The 20,591-nt window shown below is 33.2% G+C and overlaps 1 protein-coding gene across 2 annotated transcripts in view; it reads right to left on the bottom strand.

Moving 5' to 3' along the window:
- LOC111028193 (serine-rich adhesin for platelets) overlaps positions 1 to 20,591 on the bottom strand; it is a 262,409-nt gene that overhangs the window by 90,227 nt on the left and 151,591 nt on the right. For both annotated transcript variants that reach the window (XM_022306743.1, XM_022306742.1), the window contains exon 5: positions 3,603 to 3,718. In XM_022306743.1, coding sequence (XP_022162435.1) covers positions 3,603 to 3,718 — 116 coding nt within the window. The remainder of the gene's footprint in view (positions 1 to 3,602; positions 3,719 to 20,591) is intronic.

Below are 20,591 nucleotides of genomic sequence, written 5' to 3'. Positions count from 1 at the left end.
TAAAAGCATAACATGTTTAATAAACATGCTAATTCTTTGCAAAAAAAAATATTTGAAACTATGTAAATAGTAATTTTGTTTGTAACAAAAAAATATCTTTAATTATTTTGTGTAGAGATGTTTACAGTTTTTAATAAATATTTTAATTGGATTGGTTTAAACATACAATTTTATTTCGGAATGAAAAAAACTAAAATTTTGTTCAAATAGAATAATCAGACTTTTGAATGAAAAAATGAACATACCTACTATTATTTTTAATATATTAACCAAGTGATTTAATTTTCTACCTCAATGATTTCCTTTACGCATGTTTATCATGACAATTATAATATTCTCGGAAAAAAAGAAACCATAAAAAGACTTTCAAGGATAATTAATAATATAATTCTTCTTGTTTACAAGTGCTTGTTATGAATGAAAGAGTTTAATTATGATGTCATAGTTAGAATATGTATTCAAACTGTTTCCAGTGCATTTATTTTGAAAAATTAGATTTTTTCGTTGATAAAATTAAGGCATATGCATTAATAAATAATAATAATAATAATAATAATAATTGAGTAATGTAATTGTATAACATTTATTAATACTGAAATTAATGAAAAATAATATATATATGTATAATATAAAATCACATCACACGAAGAACAATTTAGTTGAAATATGTCTTTAAATGTATGCTACCATCTACTTTCTATATTATAAACTAAGATCAAAGTATGCATGACTGGAATAAAGTTTCAAAGTACATGTATTAATTATTTTATACTATTTTAGATAAATTGAAAGAAGTAGTTATGTGTGCCGTTTACAAATAATTGTATGTTTTGGGGTTGGGGGCTAATCCACCCAATTTTTCTCTAGATACGCCAATGGTTATTATGCTCAATGTTAAATCAATTTGACTGTACAAAAGTATCAAATAACAATTTTACGAATTTCATACAATTATTGTTATCTCATTAATATAATGTTTTAACTGTGTTAAAAAAAAAAAAAAAACAATTATGTGAAAAGTTAGGTTTGGATGAGATCTAATGTAGAGGTACAAACGATCAATAATTAATAATTATCATATAAGTTGATCGAAAATCGCAATGCTCCTATGGTCTCTGTTTTAATAATATTATGTTTCAATTATTTTCTAATATTTGATAATAATTGTCTGAACTTTTGAAATAATTGTACAAAAGAGTGTTTTTTTTTTTGCTTGTGGAGATTTTGGTTTAGTATTATTTGAAAGAGAAGACGAGAAAATAAATATAATAAGACCGACGAAAACAAGGAGGTGAAAATGAAATGGACTTTGGACGGAGGATTAAACAATAGCAATGACTGAAACGGTCTTTCGTGATCCTATCTAGAAAACTATCATTTCGTCGGGGAAAAAAATGTACGTAAAGCACGTTCTAAGTTTCTCTTTATTGTTTTCTTTAAACGAACGTGTCTAAATCTACTTTGAGGAACATATTGTGAAACGTTCCCGTGAAAGATAATGGAATTATAAAAAAAAAGTCGTCCTTTCGACAACATTACATCGGTGCCGTCTTTAATAAAAACAAAATAGCATTATAATACCCACCACATGGTCTATAATAGTAAGGAGTATGCTGTATATAGTACGCGAGTATTATCAGTATATACAGGTTACGGTGTTATTACGAACATGTATTATAAAAGGGCAGATCCGAAAAGGTTTTTAAGTTCAAACAATAATATTTCTTAGTGCCCGGGATACATATTATTATATGGTACGTAATTCGACTGAATATCAAAATGTCGCGATAAACAACAATTTATATTCCACTTTAGATTTATATGAATTGATAAGATTATTATTATATTATCATGTTTATTGTGGACGCACAGACGCCATCGAACGACGGAAGAACGAAATTGAATTATCCAATTATTTGGAGGAAAAAAAATGTTTTTTTTTCTGGAGGGAAAACTTTTCATTCCGGACTTTAATTTTTTGTTTTTCGCACAGATAAACAAAATATACTTCATGGATATTATAAGATATGAAAGTGTATACACTGTATAGTTTTTTTTTGTTCCACTTTGTTATGATCTCGTGTCTTGGGGAAAAATGTTGATGGAAGTATAATATATATATGTGTGAAGTTAACAATAATTTACGAGTTGAGGAAACTTTCACGCTCCAAATATTATCTCCGTGGTATGTCGACCCTTTTTAGATTAAGCGAAGACGAATTTAGCAGTCAAAATATTCGTTTGTGTTCGTGATTTATAAAATACCGAGAAAACTTTTGTGTGGTTTATAATATCGTGGCACAATACACCCTTGGTTATGACGAAGAAATAGGGAAGCACATCCAGCGGTCATCGAGGGATTCGCAAGACGGCAACTTAAGAATTATTATGTCAAGGATTACGAGAAAGTTGAATGGTCCCTGCTGCAGGAAGTTACTGAGAAGTCGTTGCGTAATTAAGATTTATGGCCCGTAATGAGAAGAGAGATAGAGCGTGACTGGCGAACAATGTTCGATGATGAGTTGATCTAAACCCTTTTTTACGATAACGCAAACTGTTTGATTGAAAAATAATATGTCGAGACTTAACATAATATTATCGACCATAATGGCCCCACGGTACGCAAATCAATCGTAATTAAATCAAAAGTGTATTAATTATTCACCAAAGAAAGTTATTCGCGGTATTGTAGTAGCATAAATCGGATTTGAAGTTTAATTTGAATTCATGTTGTGTATATATTCTGTGACAGACTCACGTTAATCTAGGTTTATTGAAATTTGTTGCATTCTTGATTAATTGATTATACGAGTTAATGAGAAAACGTTAATTAAAACATATTTTCTACGGTCGACTTGCACTACAGAGCTGTAGTACCGGGTGAAACTTTTTCGACTTTCGACGTTTTCGCCGGTTGGCAATTGCTTTTTTTTTCTTTTACAAGGATAAAAACTAAATAAAGCAGGCGTAGGTACTCTAGCTATATAAAATAATTAAAAGCGATGAAACATGTTGGATTTGAATTTTTAGGTTACCTATACCACGGGGTATTCCGCCGCGCATTCGGATTATTATTTAATGACTATAGGGCTGAAGACTATATAGTATATAACCGTCTTATTGTTCAACGTCATGTTCATACACAAACTTTTGTGCTCGTTTAAAGCTGTTTCGAGTTTGACTATTGGGAAGGGGAATAAGGGAATATTATCGTTAATAACACTCCTGTCTGCTTACATAGCCGTCGGTATAATATATAACTAGTGGGTACACCGGTGGAGTACCTTTTAGTCTGCAAATAATATTATATTATAATAATAATATTAATATGGGTTTGAAGGTTTCAAACGTTATTACAGTTAGAAAGAAACCACTTTGCTCAATATTATGCTTTACTATGCTTTACTGCTTTATGCTGAAGCAATATTATAGCGATTTATCATTTTCTATTGCTTTTGTTTTTCTCTCATTTATGAATGACCATAGTGAAATAATGGGTCTTATATGCAATTGAACCATGTATCGTGCTGATTTTGCAGTTTACAGCCGTAAATAAATGTATAAATATATTGCAAAAATATATATAAGTAGTAGGTACTTACAATACACTGCTGGGGACCCTGTCTGTTGGGAGACATAGCTTTCGCCACCGGTTTTGACCGCCTCGACATATTTAACTTGCTCAAATCTGCTGACTTAACGTCTTCCGAGCTGCCAACTGTAAACGGAGAAACAAATAGTTAGTTGTCATTCTAAAACTATACCCATTATCATCTAATTTCTATTGTTTTTAAAACAGATTTCAAATATTGTCATTACGCTAGGTACAAATGGCAGTGAGGTACATTTATGTGACATTTCAACGTTGTAATAACAATTTAATTGTGTACCTATTTTGATTTGTGAAACAGTTTCTAGAAGACATATTATTACTAACGTTTTAGAATGAAATAAATGGATTAATTGTTTAGTTATGATTGCGGTTTATCAGATATCAAAAATTTAAATATGTCTAAACTCATCGTGTATATTTAATGTAATGCACAAATGATAATTAACGAAGTATAACAATATGTTAGATGAATCACGGAAAGGGAAAAAATCAAGGACAAGCTCGAAATCTCAACCGAGACTTAAAAATATAATCATAAAAAAAACATATCCAAGTGTCAGGGCTGAGAGCATAAAATATTACTTCCCAATCTATCAAATCGAATTCATAATAATTAAGGGCATTCATAAGATAATTAGGTTTTTAATTTGCTCGAATTTTGGGCATTTGTAATATCATACCCGTATAAAAACTATTATTTTTACGTTTTCTATCAATTCTAAACCGATACAAGATTACTATCGTCATTAGGCACCTACATTTCGATGACATGTTTTAATGACGGTAATTTTTCGTTATTGACTACGGCTCGCGCAGTATATAAACACTTGGCAGAGTGAGTCGGTCGTCGCGTACCGCGGCGCCCGCACACCCAGGCATTCAGACCCACCCACACACACACACACACACACACACACACACACACACACACACACTGTCTCATTACATCGGATAGAGATCATATAATCCGGTCTGAACGAAAAACCGCCGGCAAACGCTCACCGCCGGTACATTTGCGGCGGGAAATCGTCAGTTGTTGGCCGAGTGAGAGAGAGGAAGAGACTGAGAGAGAGAGACAGCGAATAAAGACGATACAGTACAGAGAGCGGAGACGTTTGGTTCGACGAACCGCGAGCGTATAATATACCCTCAGCTTTCGTGTGCACATAATAATGTATTATTGTGTGTCTATATTATATATATATATATATATATATATATACATATTAAGCACACTCGTGCACGGAGGGGCGCCGTCTGAGTACTGCGACGAGCGCATAATATTTTGTGTGTGTGTGTGTGTAATATTTTCTTCCGAGTTTACTTAACCAAATGTTCTGCACACCGTTCCGGATCGACGTTTCGACGTCGGAAGATTTACCTGCTCGCGGCGAGACTCGACGAGTGCGTCGCGACCGCGTCAAGGAGACCCACCCTTCGGAGGTAGCGCATCTATCGTGTCTATAAGTATTGACGTCACGACTGCAACACGTGCACGACCGCCGTGTATTCGACTCGATCGTGACATGATTGTTATTTGTAATCGGTTCTCCGAGATTATACGCACCGGCGTATATATGGTAATAACAACGAGATTCGTTCGAAACGCGCGTGTTGCGTATAATTGCTAGAAAATTATATGTATAACCATAGGCGTACATGGAAAATGTTATGCGGTCCAGAAAATGATACGACGTCTCGGCCGGGCCAGAGTTTACCGCGGTTGGTCCACAGATATCGGTTACATCATATTAATACTATAACGAAGTGAGCATATTTCGTTTTACATCGATTATTATGTGTACGTAATACTTTATTACACATATAATAATATTATAACATCGCTATAGGCATTGCACATATTTTGTACGTCACAGTGCTTTTAAAAACGTTATTTCAACATCACTGTGGTATTATATAATTATTGTTTATCTATAATTGGTTTGTACTAGTAAGCAGTTAATAAAATAATTATATAAAAAAAAAAAATTGTAGTGTTATAAAACTAACGTTAATTTGACGACGAATTGTCGGGGCTTACGTTTTTGTGGCGACGTTGTTAAATTATTGAGGGTTCGCTACGCTTCTTTCCTTCTTTAAATCGCATCAAATACACGCGAAGACGGTTTGTGTGGTATTTCATACCGAATCGCTCTAAAATCTCAAACGTAGGCAAACAAAAGGGTTGTGTGTATTTTTGCGCGATGCTTACATTTCACATTTGTATACTACGACGACGATGAAAAGTTTGACTTGTTTATATACGAGCCGAGATTAAACCTAATATTTGAGAAACTAAATTCCATCTGTACACTACTAAACTACAATAATAATATAAGCTCATCTCGTCTCAAAAACGCGTGTGCGGAAATCCGAAATCGAGCAGCAGTAACCCCATCCACAGGCAGTGCTCGCTTTGATTATTAGGTCGAGCATTGCAGCTACACAACAACTAAACGAGGATACACTTCGTATTTAGGTTCACACACGAGTCGAGTAACGAGGTAATGTAATTTTGTTTAGGATAACCACATCCTAGGGGCTCGGACAATAACTATATAATGATAACATATCGAGCTCGCGAAATAACGTACTTGCGAGTGTATTCTCTCGTTCGAGGACACGAATCACCAACAGGAAATAGGTAGTAATTATTGTGGCTGTACGTTTGTACATGCCTTACAATAATTATGGTCGAATATCGGAGGGAGACGTCCAGCTAGGAACTTTTCCATAAAAGAGGCCAATGTCTTTTACTCCGTCAGGTGTACACTCAACCCGTCACACTTCCCCCTCGTCATATAATTTATTGAATCTTAGAATTTAATTTGTCTTACGACTATTTGTCATACCTATCGCATAACAATACATCGGGATAAAAATTATAGCCGAGGTGGCCACTGACTCTTTTCAAGGGCTCCAGTCCCCGAAGACCCTCTCCTAGGGACGAGCCTGTAGGTAGCTGATGATGGGCACTGTCACGGGGAATTCCAATAGGAGTCGTCCAATATTATTATGGTAATATTGCGTTCGAGTATATGATCCCTTTATAGTTTGCAGGGTACGTAGGCGAGTAATCGCGAGACCGACGCTGCGTCGTCGCACGAACGGATATATTATTTGTTTTATACACTCATAAAAGAAACGGAGCGAATTCAAATGAGAATGCCGCCGCCGCCGGTTATATTTTAACAACTTTTCGAGCGAACTCAAACACATCTCTCAATTATTTTAAACGCGCAGATACTTCACGGCTGTGCGCCGTCCACTTTGCGCGAGAAAAACGGCAAGTGTTAAATTGTATATATATACATCGTATATACACGCGCTTGCATAGCACCACCGTAGTTGTCGGCGGTACTTAGTGTGAAAATGTCTGTTGAACACATTGCTGCGAACTTTAACTGCGCTCCGTTTACTTTCGCCCCCGTTTTTATTTTTATTTTTATTTTTATTTTTTTTTATAGCACTTCTTCCGAATCTCATCAACCTTTTTATGGCGAATTCATTACGCAACGAGTTTCCCGAGTAATATATTTTACATTTGCTCGTTTATGCCGCCGCCGCCGCCGCCGCCGCCGTAACAAACGCGCGCCGAACCCGCACCGATCCTGGCCATATAATGTGTGCACGGGAAGCGGGAGTCGTCGTCGTCGTTATATAGCAGGAGTGCAGGTTTTCGGGGATGGATAGTACATATATATATATATATTGTTCGGGCTGAAGTGTATAGTACCTATACGCCCAGGGGAATTTCGATTTACGATACTAGCGCGGCCCCGGTGGGGGGGGGGGGGGGGGTTATGGATATATTATATCGTGTGAGCGGTGCGGTGCCAGACTGAAATTTTATGGCCGTCGGTAGCGACGACGGGAACTTGCGATAGATATATTTACATACCTAATCTATGTGCGACCACGTATTGCGTATACATATATACATATATATATATATTTGGTGCTGACGACGACTGTATAATTGTGGATAATGACGCGGAAAGAGAGAATTTTTTTTTCCTTTTATTAATTGGCTCGTTTACAATCGAATGCGTTTCCGACGATCATTATTGAAATAATAATATGATCTATTGCAATCGGATATTTCTCATAATGTTTTCGAGGTTACAGTTTACGCGCATCGTATATTTTTACAAGAAATAAGAAATCGTCTGCGTTCTAAATAATAAACTGCATGCCGTTGTGTGATTTGTGGTGTGACAATGTATTGGTACATAAATAACAAATTGTTTTCAGTACAGAAAATATCGGATTGATATAATGTTTTCCAAAGTTTTGGGTAAGAGGTCAAGGCTACAAATATATAATTGTTTTGCGATATGCCATTGAATGTGTATGCGACTTTTTTGGCACAAAAATAACATAATTTATCCATCGTAGATGATTTTAACCATAACTCCATATTTTATCTTCCTTATTATTCTGTGAATTCATAACCGTGATAGTGTTATTTCGAATCGATATCGATGCAATATATTTATGGTAAATGCATCGAAATCAAGCGTAAACTGTATAAATGCATACCTAATTCATAGATACTAAATATATATATATATACTTATACAAAAATAGTAAAATAACCATGTAATACACAGAAAATAATATGCGCTTGGTAGGTTTTTATGAAAAAAAGCAACCTTGACATTTATATTATATACGGATGCATGTATACCAAGCAGTGCAATATTATTTCATATCGCAGTGAAAAACTCAATTATTATCATTTTTGCCGATGACATAGTACAGTTTTATTAAATGCAACACTCGTGTAATTTTATTGACAGTCAATAATAACCTACAATGATCTATTTCGAACTCGAAAAATAATAATAATAAAAAAAAAAGTATAGCAATACCTAATTTAAACGTAACAATTATATTATTATGCGAGCGTGTGTTGAAACTTTGATTTGCCCTATTTACGATATCACATTTTAAAACTGTAGAATAACAACAACAAATCGTCCGATTGGAATCTTTATTCGTTATGAAATGAATGCTGCACATAAAATAGGTATTAATAAAACGTACTTCGAACGTAGTAATTAGGTTGACGCGAAGTGGAACAAATAATTATTTTACTCCCGCAGCAGCATAGATTTAAAGCGATCCAATGACTATTGCCGGCCAATTTAAATATATTAATATACAAACATAAAACGATCGATATCGGCTATGCGTCATACCATTATATTATATTGTATACAACTATTATATAATATTGGACACAGTCTCTCTTGACGATGTTGTTTTAAACTGTTTGAGAGTCATAATATTTATAAACTCGTGCCCCGCGATGTTTGACAAATTAGAAATCACCGCAGAGGATTGCAGAAGTTTCCGAGTCAAAGTGTAGGGCCTATTTCTTTTTTTCCGAATTAAATCAAATTCGTGAAACGCGTCACGATCATTTATATATTATATGCGTGTTTAAAGGGTGACAACGGCGGAGAGTGGGATTTAAAAGCGGAGTGTGCTTCGCAGAGGATTATTTTCCCTCCGACAATACACACAATTTATATAATATGTGTGTGTCCGCGGCATAATAATATCATATATATTTTATATATCACACGGACCGTGCCTTACGGTGCAAAACACGCACAATGCTGCAGTGTGCGGTATATATTTTAAAAGATGTCTATACACGACTCGCCAGCCCGTCCACAATAACCGTTGTACGCCTTCATTTATGGCGCTCGTAAAACCTCTCGCTCTCCCCCCCCCCCCAACACTACACATCTAGACCCGCCTGAGCACGCGTGGAGAGGGGGGGGGGCTGGGGGGAGGAGTCGTCAGCGGCAGTTTCACCGTTCGTCGTATACACGTGAGTGAGTGCGTGCGTGTGTGTGTGCGTACGGACAAATGGTGGCTAGTGTTCCAGATAACGTTTTTCGGGTAACAATGTTTTTTTCCCGGCGAGAAAGTACGTGCTCTCGTAAAACAATAGGGCTTCATCGGACTTCGCAAAAAGCTTCGGTCCCGAGAAAGAAATGTATATATACACACGCGAGCGCGTTTGGGTGTGTGTGTGTGTGTGTGTGTGTGTGAGTATGAACGAAAAGGGGAAAAAAATAGCACTCTCTACACATATATATATATATATACATACATACATGCGCGCACACATATATATATATATATATTGCATTATATTTACGGTGGAACACGGGGCAGGGAGCAGAGAGGGATTGTAGATTATATACGGTGCTGTATGTGTAATCGCGTGTTGTTGGCCGGAAGATTAACGAGCCAGGTGGCTGGAAGCGCGTGGCATAACGGATATATTATTTTTCGAGATATGACCCGGATGTGGGGGAGAAAACATAAAAATGAGATGCGAGAAAAAGCGGAGAAAAAAAAAATATATCGATATGACGGCGGAGAACAGTGGGAAAATAATATCGAGACGAAATAATAAAATAATAATATATTCGAATTTCGTCTTCCGTGAATTTCATCGGAATTCGGAATGCTATATAGATATAATATTATATTATATATAGCGAACGCGAACGAAACAATAAGAAAATTATTTTATTGTTAATCATCTGCTGCATTCAACACACCGTGAATTCAGATATTATATACAAACCACGGCGATAAAGTTTAGCGAATCTTAGTCGAGTCGTAAATTATTTGGATCTCGCGAAATATAATATTTAAATTAACTATTGAAAAACCACACTAGGCGTTAAATTATTTATTATTGTTTCATCACCTCCAATTATTTGATAATATAAATTATTATAAACGTTGAAATAATTTGGTCATAAAATATGTACAATAGTATATAGTAATAGTATAACGTCAAAAGATAAAACTACACAGTTTTTTTTTAAGTTATGCACCGTATGATTATTACGTTATGTTGGTATATAATATCGTATGCGATATGTTTGTCTCTTTCTGGCTATATTGATCGAACACGTTAATGAATCGTCATCACATCCGGACAGCGAAAAAGAAGAACAAGTCTTTCAAGTTACCGTTCAAAGGGCATTCATCAAGGGCGCGACTTTTTCGACACCATAAACGGTTATCTTGGCTTCTCTATACAGATGGTCTTTTGTAAAACTCTATCCGCTCTCTTATTTTCTCTATCACTCTCTCGGTCCGCTCAGTATCTCGTACGAGATCTGCTGACTGAGCTACACGGCTCGGTCCATTAGTGTAATTTGTTTTAGCCGGGCCCCTCCGATTCGCGGAGAAATAAAAGAACTTTTCGAATGAAAAAAAAAATATATATACATATATATATATATATATGTATGTATGTATGTGTGTGCGCTGAGGACGAAGGGTAAGAAACTATATTACTGGACTTTGGAACTTTTATCTCATTCAACCGATCGGAATTGATTTGGACCTTCAAAGAAGAAGAATGCCAGCCTTTAATACTCTCGTTTGATTTGAATGACCGTTTCCTTTGGCCGATTCGTCCAATGACGTTTTTATCCGCTTTCGAACCGAGTTCTTTTGACCTACGCGTGGTTGGGGGAGAGTAGGTGGAGGAACTCGGAAATAAGTGTACGGGGGATTTTTTTATATATATTATTTGCGTTGAGGAAAAAACACAATTTTTCCAATCCCGACTGCTGCAGCAGTAACCTATAACGATTTAGTGAGTTTTTACCGAGCACATGACCATTATTTTTATTTCGGTCGTTTAGTTTATCTGATTCGAATATTTAGATAAAGCGTGTATTATGTAGTGGTATTGGGTCTTTTCGTTTATATAATGTCCAGATTCATATCTCCGAACAATAATAATAAAAATACAAAAAAAAAAAAAAAAAACCACGGAGATTTGCGTTTTGATTGTTATATGAACACTCGTGCGCGCGGCGCAGGTCTGAATTAGAAACGTCATACGACGAGGATGTCGGGAGTTTTTAGAAACGTTGAAAAAGATTTATTGAAAACCTGGGAAATCTCCATTCACCGGAAAAGGTCTTGTTCGCGTGTGTACAACAGTCGTTGCAGTTTGGGCTTTAAGCAGCGACGACAGCGCAAGATTTAAGCGTCGCTTTTAAGTATCTTTCACAAACCACATAAATCCTGCAGCGCCGGAGCAACGGAAACTTTTGGGTTCGTTGCCTCTGGAAGCCCGGCTACAGTGTTCTCAGACATAAATCGCCCGGTGGCCGTAATAACGTGCATCTATGTATATAGTGTATATACGGTATCTTTAGGATCAAAACTGGGCCAGACACAAAGGCGTTTTTGTTTGTATATTGTCGTGTTTATCCGTCCACGTGTGGGTGTTAACATATATATATATTTATATAAGAATCTTGAATATGTTTACATGTTACAGGACATAATATAGAACCGTTTACAAATATATCGACTCGGTTCAATAACTTGTTTACTCTTTCATACATTACGACTGACTTAATGAATCGACACATTACCCCGCGTGTTATTATTACGATATAATACCTAGTAATATATGTATAATATATATATATAATCATCAAAGTCGTACCCAATACCCATATTCATTCTAAAAAAGTCAAATTGTTAGTATACTGCTGTAGGTGTATACGATTTGTTCTCATTGATCGGCTGACTAGCTCTGCAATCCATAAAAAAAAAAATGTCCATTGAATGATATAAATTTACAGCAATCGCGTAAGATCGATCGGACAATACGTTCATAGACATTTTTAAATCGGAATATTTTCTTTATTCGGAACATTGATTTATTATCAAGTAGTTAAGAATAATATTTCGTAACTAGATCAGTGAATAATGTCATATTAGAATAGTCATTAAAAACTACAATATTTTTTTGGGGGGAATTTAACTTAACTATAGCCAATGTATTACCTTTATGATATTAAATTTTGTTTGCGTTTAATAATTACCAAGCTGTTACGTAAAAATAAATAATACCATACTATTTTGGCAGCTTCAAAGTTCACATAATTTAACAATGATCCCATTACGTTTGTTGGTCGTATTATCGGTCGGTGTAACTTCGCCAGAAAATATAGACATCTCTTTGTCGTTTATTTTCTCCTATGTACATGGGAAAACGTCAGCTATTTCGGCATTGGAACTTTTAAACTCGACCCCAACAAGTTTAACTCACTATTTTGGCCTAAGAGAAAACATTTGCTCGAGGTCTTTAAAATACAACATCTCTTTCAAGTCATCTAAAAATACAATTGTTAAAAGAACTGCGTACACTGTATACTAATAACGAACTCAATTAGGTAGTTGTGAACACTGCTATAAAACAACAACTGAAAACATATTCTGAATTTTATTAATATTTATTTTTGTCCGAGAAAAACATTATTTAAAACGAAATTTAAGTTATTGCGAGTAACTGAAAATAATGATAATTAGGGCACAAAGGAGACAGAAATATATTCATACCATTAAATAAATAAATTAAAAATTAATTTAAAAATAATTTAACTCTCCAAAAATGAAGACAAGATTAAGTATTAATTTTGTTTTCTTAATATTGTAAATTTAAGAGTAAAAAAACATTTGCAAGAGGAAAACACTGCTGTAATAGTATTTTAATTGCATACACTTGACTAAGCAATTTCAATTGCATAAATCTAAGAATAGATATATAAACTATTATTTACAAGACTTCCACGAGGTATTTTTAATAAATTCTCAGAATCAACTAATTTTAGTATAATAAAATATTTCATGTTTAATTTAAAATTACTTATATTACTTTAATTAACACTTATGAAGAAAAAAACGGATTATGATGAAACTTTTAATTTTGTTCGTTAACTTTTCAATTTATCTACGTTTTTGTGCAATTCTAAAAGGAAATATTCAATATTATATCTTGTGTATAATAAAAACTAATATACATATATATATTTTATATATATTAAATATATAATACAGCATATTCCAATATTTTTAATAACTTACTTTTTTATTAATACAAAATAAAATATAGACATTAGCGTTACCATATAATTTAATATTACAAGTTCTCAATAATATTATAAAAGTATGTGAATAATGAGTTCTCTCATGCAAACTCAAAGCAATATTAAGTTATATGAAAAAAAAATAATACCGGTATAGTTTCCAGATAATTTTTTTCGTTTCAATTATTAAATTATTATCATTATGAAAATCCAAGTTTGAAAATTTAATTAAAAATACAATAATATAATTGTTAAAAGATAATAAATAAAAATATTATAATGCCGGATTCGTGTACCTACAGGAAAGCAGCTAAAAGCTGTTCTATAACACGACAAAAAATAATAACACATAGAGGAATTATCGGTTGAGAATTATAATAATATTTAAGTAGGTAGGCAACAACATTGAAATATCGTCAGTACATTATTTTATACGTTAAATTGAGTTGAGAGCTGACAAATATTTAATATAATTGAATGGATGCGATTTATTTGTAAGTGTACAATAATGATAATCGTACGAGCGAATTAACTATCACTCGTAAAGTCGTCAATACGATTGGTCCATCAATAGAACAACGAATTGACGTATGAATTTGCCGAGTGACAACTAAGACGAATAATAATTTTAAAGTTTTGATTTCATATTTAGATATTATACCTACAGCCCAAGGACTGGTGAGAAACACACAAGGTACAAGGTATTGAACGCTTATCACTTTTTGCTCACCGTAAGTTGTGTGTGATTGTTGTAAAAAACAAAACGGTTAATTATCATCGCAGTATGAGATATAACTATGAGCTGACCCTGGGTATTTTAAGTAGGTACTCGTTGTTACTATTCTGTTTTTTTTTTTTTTTTTTTTATCAAACTACAGTGAATGCTTGTCTAAAAGTATGTCGAAGAACAATTTTTTAGATTTATTTTAAATACATATAGATAAAGCTGGGCAAACTTTGTGACATTTCCCTTTATGATTTCATACTATAATACCTACTCAAAATTAAAATATACATTTTACAAAACATGTACCTACCTATAGTAAAAAATTATTCGGTAAGAATTACAATACAATAACGGCCACCTTAAAACAATATTTATTTTAAAATCGCTTCACCATAAATATTACAGTTTTCTTTCACCGTTCCTTACAATTATGATATTATGTTTTATCGACAAAAAAAAAAACCGTAAAATTTGAAAAGTGACTTCTTTAAAAAGTATAATTTGTCATAACAGTTTATGTATATATTATATGCATCCGAATCGAGAATTATATCTGATTAAATATGTAACCGATACTGCAACGTAAAAACATAACTTCATAATTCTAATAATTTTGTAACCAATCAAATTACTATCACATAATGAATAGCAAATGATATATTTTCGACTTTTAATTATGTGTATACTTATTAATCGTGTAACTATTTTAGACGTACAATACCTATTTATATATTTACTGTGCATATTATAAACAGATTTTAAATTGAAAAACTTTATCGGCAGAGTGAGAAAACTGTGGTAGATATTCAGGGTTATGGGAGAGCTCTAAAAGGCCTACAGTGCATTTTAGTTAAAAAACTCATCATACTTTAACCATATAGGTGTTGTGGTACCTATGCTTTAATTATTAAAATTATTCAATGTATTTTTTTATTTACCCAGTTAATAATATTTAGCAATCGAAAATTGTACATATTATCATTGTATTTATAGGCATGGGTTTAGGTTAGGTATATTTTCTTATTACAAGTACAAAATAAATTATAATATATTGATGTATAATTTTTAAAATACAGTGTTTTAGTTATCCAAATTTCGATTTTCTGTAACCATTTATAGCGGTTACGAACATGAATAAAATTAAATATTGAATAATATTAATAATTGACAGTTGTATCAACTCAAAAGTTAGGGAATTAAATTTTTGTTAAGTTAATTCAAATATAAAATAAAGTAAAACCGAGTATGATATTATCAATTATGTTTGACGTTCATTGACTTATAGTTTTTAGCAATTTTTTAGGAAGATATAAGGTCTCAAAGTTGTTCATAAACTATCCATATTAAGCTACTAATCACTAAGATTAACCTTCTAACACTAGGCAGGTAACAGAATAACACATAATATAAAGTCATAAGCCACGAATAAAACATACGAACTTTATTAATTTTCTGAAAAGGTAATTTTCCATACTTCGGGCCAGAAACTTGTATTTTTAGTAACGATTTTTCTCTCACTATTGTGGCATTACCACTTCTATATATATTTTATAAATTGTACTCGTGTTTTTAAATGCACCCATAATTGATTACAGTTTATAAAATATAATAAGTGACGTACCTGCTTATTACTATATCTATGTAGGTAATCAGTTAAAACAGAATTTAAATAAATTATTATAGTAACAAAAATGTAATTTGATGTTAAATACTGTTATTATTCTATAACAATATTATGGCATGGTACCATGGACTTGGCGAGTTCGCAGTTATGCACAACATGCATTTAAATATAAATAAATTATAATTATAATTTTTATCATTTAGAGCCCGGCAGAAGGCATCTGCAGGCTCACGCGGCCGAGGGCCTACACGGTGCGTCCACAATATACGTTTATATACCATATAGGCCAGTCCTATACGATGTGCACATGTATCGCATATTATTAAAGGATCAAAAAGTACGTCGGTAATTCGGTTAAAACCACGTATACCGCGAAACTGCGCGTATTGCGGGCAGTTGATTTTCATTATGGTGATATTTTCATCTGTGCGTTTTAAAACAGTTTTTTCTATTTTTTTTTTTTTTCTGTTTACTCCTATACATTATTATTATTTATTATTTTGTTATTTATAATTCCGGTTAAATATTGATGTACAAAGCCTATACGCCGCCGCCGCCGCCGCCCCCGTACCGCAAAACCAAACGACAGGGGTTTAAAACGTTTACATTTATATCTATATAATGCTCAATATATATATAGTGAGCGTGCGATATAGTGAGTGAACGTGTATGCGTGTGTGTGCTGAGTAGGTATACAGTACAGACGTGTACGTATATATGCGTGGCCGTATTTCCCACAGGGGAATCACGCCGCCGGTCTCGCTTAATTAAATATATTCGAAAAAGCATTAATTCTGAATCCGGACTTTTACGCGTAGCGCCTCGGTGGTGTGTGCGCATCGCAAACGCGGTGGCGGCGGCCAGTTCCGAATGCATATTATAAAGTCCCCGACATCGATATAAATACAAACGGCCGGCCGATGAATATATAGTAATTCACTTTGTTTTATTTCTTTTTTTTTTTTTTTTTACTTTTCAATTTCGTGACCCTAACGAGAGTCGATATTTGTTTTAAAAATGCATTGTACCCGCGGACATGCGCACACGAGTGACGCGAATAAATTATTGTTTCGCCGGACAAAACTTTATTTATTTTTCCCCCGCTGTCAAAATAGCCACGGGAAAAAAATGAAAGAACGTATATGGTACAGGACGCTTCAAACAAGGGAAATATCGTGGCACAATATTATTATACAATTTTAATTACGCTCGTCTAACAGCATAATAAGCCACGAGCACAAGTTAAAAAACAGTAACTACTCCTCATAGACCAAATGCAATGTCTGTATGATTGTGGATCCAACTAACACATAAATATCCATAAAGCACACATACATTATATAGATATCTTTATAATTTACTTTGAAATATGTATATTTTGACTTTTTTTTATTGTTTTAATAAAGCTTAATAATATGTTATTTATGGTTTAAAGAATAGTTTTATATTTTTGAACAGACTACGTCATTGGAACACACTAATAGGAGGCGCTATTGGATTCCAATGCGGGAAACACTTGCATTCATTTTTTCCGAGGGTAAAACGCATTAATTACAATGTCCAGTTGGAATAAGTGGCTCCGAACGGGCGGGATCCAGAAAAAAAGATTTATTTTTATTTTTTAGATTAAACACATTTATTTAACATAACCACTGACGTTTATTATTTGATATTTAAAAAAAAAAAATCGAGATTTAATTTAATTTATAAGAGTATATAAACAACCGTTAAATGCCTGGCGTATAATGTACCAACGTGTTGGCTATACCTAAACAGTTATAACGCGTGTACAATATGTGATTTAGACCGATGTATTGAATAATAATAATATGTAACTTTGACTCGAATAGAACAATATTACGTAGGCACTCATGGATAAAATATATATTCGTAAAAAGACAATTACTACAATAATATCTGCGAGCAAGGTTTGCTAACAAAACGTATAATTTTTGTGTGGCACGCCGGAAAATGTTTAATTAATGGATTATACCCTTCGCACGTACCTATAGATGTACACGGATAAACGAAAAAATCGGTCAATTTGTATGGTAAATGTTATTTTACAAAAGAGATAAATTCACGCAAATTGATTACAGCAGCGTATAGGTATATATAGGTACTTCCCGTTTTCGCCCTATCGTTATTTTTCCGGGCAAGCGGGTGAAAAAATTAACCACAATAATCGTATTTGGGCTTAATGTCGATCGGATTACACCTGATATTTATCCATCTATCATAATTAGTCCCTGTTCGGGACGATTAAATACGCAATGTGCAGGCGCGGGATATGTATATTTCATCAAAAACGAGTGTTTTCGGAATCTCTCCAAGACTTGTTCGCAACCTGCAGGATATCACGGGGTGCAATCCAAATTAATATTATATCTGAAATAACCTTACCTAGTGCGGCAGATAGAAAATATTGGATCTTAAGTTTCCGAATAGTTTATTATGTGCACACTGTATAGTATACCTGCACATGTATATTGTAGTTGCAAGTGAAATTCGCATTCATCGCGAACCGTCTGCGATAATGCAATAAACGCAAATTACCTACTTAGAAACATTTGAACTCAAAATGTGTGCGTTTAGAAATTGACGCAATACCTATACATATACATGGGTATACCGTCTAGCAGCTGATGGTAAAGGAATGGAACTGACATTTTTAAATTTAAAATTTGAAATTCAAACAACAATCGTTCACCGGAAAAATGCCAATAAGTGTAAAGGGATTAAAATATTATACATGCACGCGTTCAAAAGAATCATACATCGGACAGAAACGCGTTTTCGACGTAATTTTATTTTACATAATAATAAAATTGTAAATGTTTACCGTTGGATATACAATGGCGACACAACGGTGGTTGCCTAAGTCGTGACACATTTAACAGAGGATAAAGGCTTATTCCGACTAATTTATGATATTATGCTCCGTCATAAAACGAGGTTAGAATTAATTAACCGTCTGCAGGACCGCCGAGTCCTCGACAATAGTTGGGTACTATCTGTAAAAATGTATTAACCCGACAGCACGGTTAATAATATTAACCTTTTCGTCCGAACAAAGGTCAACAACAGTCAAAGTGGTATTTTTTTTCTTCAAAATATTTATGTATATTTATAATATAATTTATCGAATGGCGTGTAATTTGTGTTGACACAGACGTGAAAATTAAAATATGTCATTAGAACACCTAAGCAATGTTCAGTACCATTGGCTTTATTTCGCAATTCAATCACTCTGTACACCGAGAGCGTAGTGTCTAATAGAAATAATGTATAAACTAGATTATGTAGATGAAAAAAAAAACAACAACAAATAAATAAGGAATCATTTCATGCAATAATATGTAACAGTATAGGTAAGTACAAAACGTTCGGTGGAACATCATATATTATACAGAGTTAATTTTAATTCGTCAATCAATCGAACTTTCGAAGTCAAAATGTTGGCGTTTTTTTAACGGCTCAGTTTTCGTTATTAATAAATATCAAACAGTAAACGCAGAACGAAAAACAACGAAATTACATCCCAGAGGAACACAAATAATTACCGTACAAAGTTGTATTATTAATTGACAGTCTGAGACTGCCCTGTCATATATAATTGATGTCGGTCAACTAAAACTATTTTCGATAAGTTTTCTGCAGACAGAGTACATTTTGCCAAACTTTAATTATGGTTCTTTGTTTCATCCTCTAGACTTGATAAAGATATTTTTAAAATATATATCTAAACCTATGCATTTACATCCTATACTTATACGATGCAAAAAATAACTGCAGCTCTCTGCAGCTCTTTAGTAGGTTTCGAGTTAATGAGTCATGGAATGTGTTAAATTTGAATCCAACGACTAATCATTGCATATTATGAAAAACAATTCTAAGCGGAGACTGCAGTGTGTCAGTTTCTCCATTCCTAAGGATATTATAAAATATTAATATTAGTTATTAATATATGTTCATTCAACTATGATGTAAATAGCTTAAAATTATTCCGAATATATTGAAAACTGCCCAGTGCCAAGGGCCATTAATGCCATTAATATTTTTCAAATAACAACATAATCATTGATACAGCCATAAAAAAAATTGTTTTTTCTTTCTTTTAAATATCCAATTTGGTCGATATGATAATTTCAAATGTCTTTAATGAATTTGTATTTTATATACTTGCAGAATTTTTTGAAGAGCTGTGTACTAAATGTTCAATCTATTAATATTAAAAATTATATGCATTTTGAACTATAAAATAGTTTTCAAATTGTATTTACTTGATTCTTGTAAAAATATTATCAACTTCAAAGTACCTGCAGACGATTCTGAAAAAAAGATCTCGTTATTTTTAAATTGCTATTTGATTACAAACTATGAGAAGGAACCTTGTATTAAATTATTTAGTTTTTTGACAGAATATAAATATTTTTTTCATCACTTATAGAAGCAAAACTAAAATGATAAATAATTAATTTATCATAATATTCATCATAATATTTTTGAAAATGTTCTATCATAAAAATGTTTTCTCATTATTTAAGTATTTTCAAGTAATAACTTTAAATTTGTAGTAGTTTTTAAATTGATCGGGTTTGAATTTTACAATAAAATATCTCAGCGTTGGATTTCTTACGAGTTTACAAAAAAATGTTGACGACTCGAACGAAAGTCCCATGAAATTTCGAT

This window comes from Myzus persicae, unplaced genomic scaffold (genome assembly GCF_001856785.1).
Source record: "Myzus persicae strain clone G006 unplaced genomic scaffold, MPER_G0061.0, whole genome shotgun sequence".
NCBI classification, from domain to species: Eukaryota; Metazoa; Arthropoda; class Insecta; order Hemiptera; family Aphididae; genus Myzus; species Myzus persicae.
This window is presented reverse-complemented; position numbering and strand designations above follow the sequence as displayed.